Source organism: Microcaecilia unicolor, chromosome 1 (assembly GCF_901765095.1).
Source record: "Microcaecilia unicolor chromosome 1, aMicUni1.1, whole genome shotgun sequence".
Lineage (NCBI taxonomy): Eukaryota > Metazoa > Chordata > Amphibia > Gymnophiona > Siphonopidae > Microcaecilia > Microcaecilia unicolor.
The window spans coordinates 420436061-420448857 of NC_044031.1; the positions used below are offsets into that span (position 1 = coordinate 420436061).

The 12797-nt window shown below is 49.3% G+C and overlaps 1 protein-coding gene across 1 annotated transcript in view; it reads left to right on the top strand.

The window, feature by feature from the left end:
* The first annotated feature begins 3175 nt into the window (after positions 1-3175).
* Positions 3176-12797, top strand: part of ZNF236 (zinc finger protein 236) — a 502799-nt gene continuing 493177 nt past the window's right edge. Inside the window, exon 1 of the mRNA XM_030211824.1 lies at positions 3176-3249. Within this exon, the coding sequence (XP_030067684.1) occupies positions 3198-3249 (52 nt within the window). The 5' untranslated portion in view covers positions 3176-3197. The remainder of the gene's footprint in view (positions 3250-12797) is intronic.

The following is a 12797-nucleotide window of genomic DNA, read 5'->3' on the forward strand; positions in this document are numbered from 1 at the left end:
GTAGAATGGGCCCGAAGCGACAGCGGGGTAGACTTCCCCAACAACAGGTACACCGAAGATATGCACTCCTAGAGCCAGTGGGTTATGGTAGCCTTGGAAGCAGCTGCCCCCTTATTAGGCCCCAAGAATAGAACAAAGAGATGATCAGAGTGCTGAAACTCAATAGTGACCTCTAGATAATGCAAGAGGACTTGGCGGATGTCCAGAAAATAAAGGGTAGCATATGCCATGCCAGAATCCTCTTATCCTGGGCGTTCCTCAGGACTATGCTACCCTCTACCAGGAGGGTAGTCTTCTTGACGAATGCCATCATCAGCACCTTTGGGAGCCTAAGATTCTCCAGCTCCTCTGGGCATATAGGGTATAACCTTCCCATAGCCCTGGTTACCTTAAGCCCGGTGTCTGGCATGAGCTCCTGCATTGCCTCATGCACTGGGAAAGTGCACGGAGCCTTTTTAGTACCAGCCATCAATGGACTGGAAGCTACTAAAGGAGGAGCTGGAGATATTGAGGACCTCCAGAGCCTTGGAAATAAAAGACAGGAAGTTCTTCCATATGATAAACCTGCACAGTAGCAGGATCATCCACATCATCTAGGGGTAACTCGCCTTCTTTCAGGGGCTTGGGCTGCAGAGAAGCCACAGACAGCCCAGAAAGACCCCCTTCTGAAGGAGGAGAAACCGGGTCCATTTCAGGCACCTGGTCCACCTTCCTCTTCTTCACAGAAGAAACAGGTTGGGACCTACCCCCCCCCCCCCCCTGGAGACTAGAGCACGACTGTGGAGTCACAGGAGGGAAGGATCTCTTTAACAAAAATACCCGATGCATTAATAACACAAATGCTGGAGAAAATGGTACCTAGTCTGGTGGGAGAGGAGACTCCAATCCAGGAGAGGCGGACAGAACAGCTGAAGAACACAGCAGACCTGTGGGGGCAGAGGAAGCAGCCACCTCACTCAGGAGAGAAGAACCATGAGGATTCCACATGGCCAACGCTGCTGGAACCACTGTGGAGTCAGGAGGAAAAGCATGGGAATCAGCCATGCTTGCCATCACCAACACCTGTTCGCATCCAGGAGACCCCCAAAGCATCCCTACCGCATGAAAGAACTGCTCAGCTGCAAATGAAAATGAAAGTAACTGCAGCACGATCCTGGAGGAGCCAACAGTAATAAAAAATTTAAAGGAAAGGGCTGCTGGTTCCTCTCAGCCAGAAACAGAATAGGAAGGCTGCATTTAAAGTGGTTCTCGACCCCCACTACCCAGATGTTACCCACAGGCTGAAAGTACTATGGAATCAAATGGGGGTTTAACTGGGGTTCTGCTGCTTTAATCCGATTTTTTAAAAAATTTATTAGAAAGTGAGGAAGGAGAGAGCCGTAGCCACAGGGGGAAAGGGGGCGGGGTAGGGACCTGGCACTACCAGGTGTACGCCAAACAGCACCAGCCAAGCTGAACACCCCAGGTTCAACCGAACCAGATGGAACAGGAGCCCACTACAGCAGAGACCAGGCGCAGATGGGAAACTGTCCTCAGCCTGCTGGAGATAGAAAATATTGGCAAACCACCACACTGCAGCCTTTCCAATATAACTCAGTTCAGTTGTGTTCTCTATCTCCACCTGCAGAAAAATGGATATAACCCAGCCATTTCTGGATTCATCTGCTCTGATGTGGCTGATCAGAATTTCATGCTACTTTGATACTGTCTTATATATCATTAATATGAATATATTTTCTGGCACTGTATTTGGCTGTTGTATTAAGGTTTGTCTTTTATTTCTTTTATGTTCTGTGATAAAGAAAATTCAATAAAACTAATTTGAACTATAAAATATATGCAGTTATGTGCCTAACTGCCTAGTAGAGAGTTGCACAGGGACAGAAATTTCACCCATCCCCAAAGTAATCTCCTCCATTTCCGCCCATCCCCTGTGCTACAATAACCTGACTTGTGGTAAAATAACTTAACAGAAGCCCATGTTGATAACTTCCCATCTGAGTGCTTATGAGGATTTCTATGATATCAACCATATCCATTAATTTTTGTAGTGCTATTATAATTGCCATGGCACAAAGAAAGGATAGGTAGGCTGGCTTGGCACGACACTTCAGGAGGAACTCTGCAGTACCTGTGGCCATCCCCACGGAAGTCCTGTGGACCTGGAGGGGATCCCTGCAGGATTCACACTAACCCCATTCCCGTGCACCTGTCTACTTCCTACCATTAGGCACAAGCACTTACACCTGCCTTTGAGCTGGCATAGGGGCATAAATATGGTCTTACACTAGTATTCTATAACAGCAGATCCATGAGAAATTGCCATTGTAGAATTGATGCTTAGCTCCCAAATGTTTGGAGTCTAACTTTAGGCAATCTTTCTTGAATTTACCCTTTAGGAGGGATGTTAGCATGGGCTACTTGTTCAGAGCGATTATTTTACTGTCAACCCGGGTTATTGGTTACTATAGGTCTCCTTGCATAAAGGGATCTGTGCTAAAACAGGGTGAGTTAGTGGTAAAATAACCTTCTTAACGGTTGCCCACGTTGACCCCCCCCCCCCTTAATTACATAAAAGAATGTTTTAACATACATAACCTGTAAATCTTTGATCTCTGAACATTTAGTTTCACACTGTCATTTCTATCCAGCTACTTTGTTGCCTTCCTTGAATGCAGAAGACAACCTAACATACTGATAACTTCCATTGCCATAGCCTCTGGAAGAGGAAAGAAAGATGCAAAGTCTAAAATAATGGCAAATTTTGCGCTTGCGCAAAAAAAAACAAAAAAAAACCAACAACAACAACAAAAACCCATCACCAACGCTCAGTGGGTTGAGAAGGGTCAATGAGTGTGTACAGCTTTTTGTTCGGATATCTGACTCTTTTCTATTAGAGTTCTTTATGTCAATGGCGCCGCAGAATTCCAGGAGCCTTAGACCCGGATCCAAGATTTCTATGAACTGTGATCCTTTGGTTGGTTCCACCACACGCGCTCTCGAAGTGGTTAGGTAGTTCTCTCTCTCTCGAGCCAAGGAGCACGCGCACGCGGCTACGCTTCTCATCCCCTCGTGCGCGAGCACGTGCAGTACTCAACAGCGCCTCTGTCTAGGCTCGTACACATTGTCCTTTTTTTTTTTTTTTCTAATTTGCTGCAGCGCCCGAGCCGCCCAACCCCACTACCGCCAGAGAAACTATGCCGCGGGGCCGGCCTCCCAAACTGAGGGACAAAACCATCGCCGAGGCAGGTAAACATGAAGCCAAGGCCACCAATAAATTCTGCCTAGACCCGAGCTCTGGAAAGACGGGACCGGGAAAGCCGGCGGGTCCCGGGTCCGCGAGAAAAAAGCGTTTTTCGGCGACGCATATAGTCCCCGGATATGGTGGCGACACTGCCGCTTGTGCGCGCGTCTGAACTAGAGCCGCGGCCATTGTACACTGGTGGTTACGGCCGACAGACCGAGAGATGGAGAGAGCGGCGGGAGACAGGCGCAATGATACTTAGCAGATCGGCCTCGCTTCTCTCCTCCTCCTCCCTCGCCGAAGTTAAACGCCATTACATTACCGGCAGGGATGATATCGCGTACCGTCGTGCGCTCCGTCTCTCTTTCGCTTGGCGTGGCTGCGCTATATCCTCGTTGGCTTTACTGAAGAGTTATTTCTCGTTCTTCGTTTTCTAGTTTGTGAACGTAAACAAGAGGAGGAAGGGAAGAGCCCTGGATTTGGTTAGACTAGTTTGCTTTAGGGGGATATGTTGTCTTCGCTTCGGTTATGGGGCTTCTTTCGTCCGGTGTCTGCCTCTCTCCCCAGGATATTTTTGTCAGTTCTTTCTCCAACACTGGGTAGTTGGTGATTTGTTCCTTGAAAACGCCTATTTTAATGTATTGTAGGATTGTTTGGTGATGCTGCAGTTAGTGCGATTTTGTGGTATCTTGTGTGTTTTTTTTCTTATGTTTTTCTGTGAGCTAAGATTAAGTTGCTGAAACAAGTTTTAGGATCCCCCCTCCTCGCTATGAGAATCTTTTGGATGAATAACGTTTTGAGACTCTGCATTGGGTAAAATGTTTTATAACATTTTCATTACTTAATTTTGCATACACTTTTTAGGAAGGTTAGAGGCGTTCTTTAAAATTCACTCACGTGGTATATGCTGGTTTTATAAATTGTGACTTTTATTTCTGATCGCGTTTCCTCTGATATTCGAATTGCCTGTAAAATCATTAAAAGTTTATAATCAGTGCCATTATATATTTTGTCTTTGTACAGATGTCCTGTGCTATAGTTGAGTGCAGAGACGGCGCTTAATATTATCTCACAAAGTTAAAAAAAAAGTAATTTCCTGGACACTTTTGTTGCTGAAGTATCCAAGTTTAACACTGTTGAATTAATTGTCTTTGTGTATTTGTCTCCGTTTTATGAGTGCAGGCTTCCTTTTCTATGAAATTTCGGCAAGTAATTTATGAAATAGCATATTTGCGTTCAACTTTTAAATAGTTTTCTGTATTGTTGCTTTAACAAAATGTTTGATTGGATAGGAACTGTTCTCATGGTTACATTGATACCAATTTTAATTTGTTTTAGTAAATTTCATGTTTAAAGTGACATTCCATATCATCAAGCTGATCAATCCATAGACTGGTGGGTTGTGTCCATCTACCAGCAGGTGGAGATAGAGAGCAAACTTTTGCCTCCCTATATGTGGTCATGTGCTGCCGGAAACTCCCCAGTATGTTCTCTATCTCAGCAGGTGGTGGTCACACACAGCAGCAGCAGCTCTGGCTAGGCCTCCAAGCCTAATTTTTAGGTTTTGTTGAGTGCCTGGGGTTGAGGGCTCTTTTGAGCAAGTGCAAACCTGGTGGTGCCAGGTCCCTCCTTTTCTCCCCCCTCCCGCTGGCTCCGTTGAAAAAAAAAAAAAAAAAAAAAAAATTTAAACGTCTTTAAAGGCGTTTATTTCGACGTTTATTTAAGCGTCTATTGCAGCTACTCACTGGGACACCAGGTCGTTACAACTCGGAGCGGACAGCAGGTAATTTTTACCTTTTTATAGCGGGCGGGGGTTCCCCGATTCTTCTCCTCGTGGCACATGGCGTCGGAGGGCGAGGGCGCAAAGGGTCGCTCCCCGGGTCGCTTGAGCGCTTCTAGAGGGGATGCGGGGGTCTTAAAGCCTGATTCGCCCTTGTTGGGTGGCAGTTTCGTGACCGATGAATGTCCCGGTCCTTCCTCCGGCGTGGCGGTTTTTCCCGCCATAAACGCCCATCCCCCGCTCCTCGCCTCCACCATTTTGGCCGGCCACGCGGCTCGGACGGCTTCTTCTTGGGCCGCCCTTGAGGTTGGAGACATTAATGCCATGAACGCCCTTAATTTGGGCGACGGCACAGAAGCGGCTAAAGTTAAGAGCCGTTCTTCCCGCGCGGCTCCTTCGCGGAGTTTCGCGCCGGACGCCATTTTGGATGCGCAGCAGGCCTCTCCCCCGCTGTTGCGAGCGCCGGTTGAGAGTGCGCCTAGGGCTGTTGCCCAGGCTGCGGAAGTGCACAGTCTGGGGGGTTTCTCCCCCGAGTTTGTTTTGCTGCTGCATCAGGCCTTCCTCATGCACAACGCTGCCCCCGCTCCCTTGTCTGGTAAAGAGGTTGAGGTTCCCAGAGGTAAACGCCCTCGGGTTGATTCCCAGGCCTTGGAGGAATTTGTCTCCTCCGATGTAGATGAGGGCAGCGTGTCTGAGGTCTCCCAACGGTCCTTTGCGGATTCCTTGGAGGAGACGGATCCCCGCTCGGATGGAGCGGATGACCCCTCTGCAGCGCGGCTTTTTCGCCCAGAGGATTTGCCCAACCTGTTGTTACAGGCCATGGACACTTTGAAGATTTCCTCTCCGGAGGACGTCTCTCCCTCAGCCCCTGTTGGCTCTGCCATTATGCTGGGGACGAAGCGCCCGCCTAGAACCTTCCACGTGCATGATGCCATGCACACCTTAATTTCGGCTCAATGGGATGTCCCAGAAGCGAGCCTTAAAGTGGCTAGGGCTATGTCCCGCCTCTATCCTTTGGCTGTGAGTGAACGTGAGGCCTATCTGTGGCCTACCGTGGATTCTTTAATCACTGCGGTGACTAAGAAAACGGCATTGCCGGTGGAAGGTGGCACGGCCCTAAAGGACGCCCAAGACAGGAGATTGGAGGCGGCCTTAAGGTCGTCCTTTGAGGCGGCTGCTTTAAGTTTGCAGGCCTCAGTTTGCGGCTCCTATGTGGCCAGGGCGTGCCTGACTATGGTGCAGCGGGCTTTCCCCTCGGATCATTCCTTGAGGGATGATTGGCCAGCCCTGGAATCGGGCTTAGCCTATTTGGCAGACTTGCTGTATGATGTCTTGAGAGCCTCAGCTAAAGGCATGGCTCAGACAGTCTCTGCGCGGCGGTGGCTTTGGCTGAAACATTGGTCTGCTGACCACGCCTCTAAATCCCGCCTGGCTAGGTTGCCTTTTAAAGGCAAGCTGCTCTTTGGGGTCGAGCTGGACAAAATCGTGACCGATCTCGGCACGTCTAAGGGCAAGAAGTTACCAGAGGTCAGGGCTCGGGCTAGTGCTCGTCCCGGTACCTCCAGAGGACGGTTTCAGGAAGCCCGTCGGTACCGCCCGGGCAGGTCGGGTTCTTCTGCCCCCTCTTCCTTTAAGAGGCATTTCTCCCCCAAGCAGCGTTCCTTTCGCAGAGACCGCCGTCCCGGAGGTGCTCCCTCCGGTCCTCCCCCAGGGTCTCGTACCCAATGACGGGGTCTTGGTCCACGCCCCAGTGCAGATTGGAGGACGGCTGTCCTCGTTTCTGGGCGAGTGGACCACAATAACTTCAGACGCTTGGGTGCTGGAAGTCATCAGAGACGGCTACAAGCTAGAGTTCTGCCGACCCTTAAGAGACGGGTTTGTACTCTCTCCCTGCAAGTCTCCGGTCAAAGCTGTGGCAGTGCAGCAGACTTTGGACAATCTGATCCGCCTGGGTGCGGTCGTTCCGGTGCCAGAAAGTCAGCTTGGCAAGGGGCGTTACTCCATTTACTTTGTGGTACCAAAGAAAGGAGGTTCTGTCCGGCCTATCCTCGACCTCAAAGGGGTCAATCGGGCCTTGAAAGTGCGGCACTTTCGCATGGAGACTCTCCGCTCTGTTATAGCGGCAGTGAAGGCAGGGGAGTACCTGGCTTCCTTGGACATCAAGGAAGCGTACCTGCATATTCCCATCTGGCCTCCTCATCAACGCTTTCTGCGTTTTGCAGTCCTGGGCCGACACTTCCAGTTCAGAGCCCTCCCGTTCGGGTTGGCTACTGCTCCGCGGACCTTTTCCAAAGTAATGGTGGTCATAGCGGCCTTCCTGCGAAAGGAAGGAGTACAAGTCCATCCTTATCTGGACGACTGGTTGATCCGAGCCCCCTCTTATGCAGAGTGCGGCAAAGCTGTGGACCGGGTAGTTGCTCTTTTGAGCTCCCTGGGATGGATCATCAACTGGGAGAAGAGCCAGCTGCGCCCGACTCAGTCCCTGGAGTATCTGGGAGTTCGATTCGACACCCAAGTGGGCAGAGTGTTCCTGCCAGACAATCGGATTGTCAAGCTTCAGGCTCAGGTGGACCAGTTCCTGGTAGCCTCTCCTCTTCGGGCTTGGGACTATGTGCAGCTGTTGGGCTCTATGACGGCCACGATGGAAGTAGTGCCCTGGGCCAGGGCTCATATGAGACCACTACAACACTCTCTGCTGCAGCGCTGGACTCCGATGTCGGAGGATTATGCGGTGCGTCTTCCCTTGGATCCAGCAGTGCGCAAGGCGCTGAGCTGGTGGATGCAGGCAGACAAGTTGTCTGCAGGAATGCCTCTGGTGACCCCAGAGTGGATTGTCGTCACGACGGACGCCTCATTGTCGGGCTGGGGAGCCCACTGCTTGGGAAGGACAGCGCAGGGGCTCTGGTCTCCTGCAGAGGCGAAGTGGTCTATCAACCTCCTGGAACTCAGAGCCATTCGGTTGGCGCTTTTGGAGTTCATCCCGGTACTGGTGCTGAAGCCTGTACGGGTACTGTCGGACAATGCCACGGCTGTGGCCTATGTCAACCGCCAGGGAGGTACCAAGAGCGCCCCTCTAGCCAAGGAGGCTATGAGTCTATGCCAGTGGGCGGAAGCGAACCTGGAACAGCTGTCAGCGGCCCACATTGCCGGAGTCATGAATGTCAAGGCGGACTTTCTCAGTCGCCATACCTTGGAGCCCGGAGAGTGGCAGCTATCTGCTCAGGCGTTCTTGGACATCACGAAGCGCTGGGGCCAGCCGAGCCTAGATCTGATGGCGTCATCGGCCAATTGCCAGGTGCCGCGCTTCTTCAGCAGAGGACGGGACCCTCGATCCCTGGGAGTAGATGCTCTTCTCCAACAATGGCCGACACAAGAGCTTCTCTATGTGTTCCCACCCTGGCCCATGTTGGGCAGGGTCCTAGACCGGGTGGCAAGACATCCCGGCAGGATAATCCTGGTGGGTCCGGATTGGCCCAGACGTCCCTGGTATGCGGACTTGATCAGGCTCTCAATCGACGATCCTCTGCGGCTGCCAGTGGAGCAGGGCCTGTTACATCAGGGTCCCGTGGTGATGGAGGATCCCTCCCCCTTTGGTCTTACGGCCTGGCTATTGAGCGGCAGCGTCTGAGGAAGAAGGGCTTCTCAGACAAGGTCATCGCCACTATGCTGAGAGCGAGGAAACGCTCTACTTCTACTGCTTACGCCAGGGTTTGGCGTATCTTTGCAGCGTGGTGTGAAGCAGGCTCACTTTCTCCCTTCACTGCTCCAATTTCTTCAGTGTTGGCGTTCCTGCAAGAAGGTCTGGACAAAGGCCTGTCGCTCAGTTCCCTTAAGGTCCAGGTAGCGGCTCTGGCTTGCTTCAGGGGCCGCCTGAAGGGTGCTTCCCTGGCTTCCCAGCCAGATGTGGTGCGCTTTCTCAAGGGAGTTAATCACCTGCGCCCTCCTCTGCACTCAGTGGTGCCTGCGTGGAATCTCAACCTGGTGCTAAGAGCATTGCAGAAGCCGCCGTTCGAACCCTTGTCGAGGGCATCTCTGAAAGACCTGACGTTGAAAGCAGTCTTTTTGGTGGCTATCACTTCAGCCAAAAGAGTTTCCGAGCTCCAGGCGCTCTCATGTCGAGAGCCTTTTCTGCAGTTCACTGAGGCAGGAGTGACTATTCGCACAGTGCCTTCCTTTCTGCCCAAGATTGTTTCTCGCTTCCATGTGAATCAGCAGCTCTGTCTCCCTTCCTTTCGTAGGGAGGACTACCCAGAGGAGTACTCTGCTCTTAAATATCTGGATGTGAGACGAGTCATCATCAGATACTTGGAAGTGACCAATGATTTCCGGAAATCGGATCATCTGTTTGTCCTGTTTGCAGGTCCTCGTAGGGGTCTGCAGGCTGCTAAGCCTACAGTGGCAAGATGGGTCAAGGAAGCCATTGCAGCGGCTTATGTGGCCGCAGGGAAGGTGCCGCCTATCCAGCTGAAGGCTCACTCCACAAGAGCTCAGGCGGCCTCGATGGCAGAGGCCGGTTCCGTCTCCTTGGAAGAGATATGCAAGGCGGCAACTTGGGCTTCGGCCCATACATTCTCCAAGCATTACCGCTTGACTGTGGCTGCTCGGGCGGAGGCCCGGTTTGGAGCTTCAGTGTTGCGGTCAGGGATTTCTAGGTCCCGCCCTGGGTGAGTACTGCTTCGGTACATCCCACCAGTCTATGGATTGATCAGCTTGATGATATGGAAGGTAAAATTATGTATAATCATACCTGATAATTTTCTTTCCATTAATCATAGCTGATCAATCCATAGCCCCTCCCAGATATCTGTATTGTTTTATTCTGGTTGCATTTCAGGTTCAAGTTTACTCTTCAGTTACTTCAGAAAGACTTCGTGTTCAAGTTTTTTCACTTGGATTCTTCAAGAGTTAAGACGAGTTTGTGTTACAGTGAGCTGCTGCATTCCTCTCCCCTCCGTTTTACGGGGCTGGATTGAGACTTATAATTCTGCCGGCACTCCCTCCCGCTTCGTGCGGCTGTAGGGCAGTTTTGTACCCCTCCCGCTTCGGCGGTGTTCGGGTCAGTCAGCTCCTCCCGCGGTTGCGGTTGCAGGATAAGCCAGATCCCCCCGCATCGGCGGGTGTGGTGTCCCTCCCCCGCTCCGCGGGGATGAGCTGGACGGATTCCCCTCCCCCACTTGTGTGGGGATGAGCTGGGTTAATTCCCCTCCCCCGTTTCGGCGGTGGTGAGCTGGGCAGAGTGTCCCTTCGTGGGTGTAATTCTCTAAGTGCTGAGTCTTGCGGATGGAGCTTTGATATCGACATACTGAGGAGTTTCCGGCAGCACATGACCACATATAGGGAGGCAAAAGTTTGCTCTCTATCTCCACCTGCTGGTAGATGGACACAACCCACCAGTCTATGGATTGATCAGCTATGATTAATGGAAAGAAAATTATCAGGTATGATTATACATAATTTTACCATAGTATGTGATAGTCTTATGATACTCAAGGATTTCTAAATTGAAGATCAGTTGAAACAAACTAAAGAATAAGGGCTTAACTCCTTCTCTTTCAAATTAGTCTGCCTATATATATATATATATATAATATATGCCTGGCAGTTTGTTACTAGTTTGGCCTTCTGTTTCAGTTGGAACCAGTCTCTACTTGGAGATACACCACAAGAAAAATATATAATAGCTGGATGTGATGCATTCTACTTTATAAGTTGAACGTGCAGCTTCAGGGAGATATGGAGTCCAACTGTTATCCACCTTGGCAGAGCTAGATCTTCCATTGTGGAATTTGTGATCAGGTTCTTCTAAGATGGATAAAGGCTGACTCCTCTGGATCTCCTGGAAGCTGCAGATCTGGTGACTTTTGGTGGAATGCATTGGATCCAGGGGATCTGACTTTCTCAGAGAACAAGCAGGATATAACATTCTTACTAATGGGTGATATCATCTGACAGAACCCGGTGTGGGAATGCTCCATAGCATCTTTTCCAGAAACTGTTGGCATCGATTCACTGTGCACTTGTGCGCCTTCCTGCACAGGACCAGCTCATTTTTCATTCTGCAGATCAGTGAGGATGTATTGTTGCAGCTGTCCCACACAGCTCAGTCTAGTTCTCATTGTTTTCCTGTGGTGTTTCAATGTTTTAAATCAGTGTTTAAGTTGACCACATGGAGTTGCTTCTTAGCGCCTTTGGTACTTTTAAAATTTTATTTTCCACAACCTATAGATCATTAGTCCTTGGCCACCCTGGCTAGGTAAAGTTTTTAATCGTTGAACTGTCTGATTTTGCTGCAGCTATTTTTCCAGATACATCTCAGAAAATGCTCAGTGGTTTTAAAAAACACACCTGGTGCAATAAGGCCATGTCATGATTACATATAACTGGGGCTTGATCATGATTCCTCTTGTAAACTGTTTGCAGATATCAAGAAGAGGTATCAAAAGTTGTGAGAAGCAGTACTAAAGAATTTTTGGAGCCAAATTCCGTACACCTTGGGCAAAAGCATTGTTCTATATGGCTCCAGGAGCTCCATCAAACATCGGAGATTTCTCAACATCAAGAGAGCCTCCATCTTGCTTGATATTGAGTGTCGGTGATGAGCATCCTTCAATACTTTCACTGTTTTCTTGGTGCCAGAGGATTCCAGTATAATGCGTGAGCATCAATCCCTCTCGAAGCACAATGCTGAGAACACAGGCATCGCAGTTGCCGATGTTCTTAATGTGATGATTGCCCTCTCAAAGGAGAGGTCCCATGGCCTTCCCTCAGACTCCTCCCTTCCACATGAAAGGAGAGTGTCTCTTCCAGACGAGCCCTCCTTTTTTTTTTTGATTTTGTACAAGAGAGGGCCAAGTCTGCTCCTTTTTGATTCGGATACTAAGGATGAGTCTAGAGCTGAGATATTTGTCATCCTGGTGTTTGACAACTTCCACCAAAGGAGGTTTGACCGTGCCTTTGCACAGAATCATGTAACTGGTGCAGGTGAAAATGTGGGAGAGGACCTTCTGTGATATTTGAGAAGGTTTAGCTTCCTCACCATTCCACTCTTGGCTTTTTTTTTTTTAGAGAACTGATATTATGACTAATTTTTCGGTGCTGACAGGTAGGGAGGCTAGGACCTTGAAATCTTATGGTAAGACTGATTCAGAACGCTCTGCTTTCTTCTTGCATAGCTTTGTCAGTTTTTAATTTTATTTATTGGTATTTATTAACCACCTTTTTGAAGACATTCACCCAAGCATGCAGTTGCAGAACATAGTGCACAGTGTGGTGAAGTTTGCAGACACTCTCCCTAGGTTATTGCAAATATTAAGATTTTTAGTACGACTGCATTTCGATTACATCTTTAATTGCATGATTAAAAGTATGTTTGTTTATGGTTCCACTGCACCTCCTTGTGACTCTGGGCAGGTCTTGCCCAGAGTCATAAGGAGCTGTAGTGGGAACAAAAATACATTTAGTTGCTCGATTAATTGCGATTACAAATTCTAATCAAAATGCAGCCCTAAAAAATTAAAGAATAAAAAGTAATAAAAACTAAATCTGAAAAATTACAAAATATAATCTAAAACAGCTATAAACAACCTTACAGTTTTCAGAGCCTGCTTCGGAAAAGTAAGCCTACTGGTCATGTAACTTCCATGGTATGCCTCTGTTGGAACCTGTATTCCCAATGGACTGAACCATAGGGAACTTCAAGGATGTAATTACATTCACTTCTCCTCTCAAGGAGTCTCTCTTGGTGGTTCATTAGCAATAATTTGGAATAGCAAT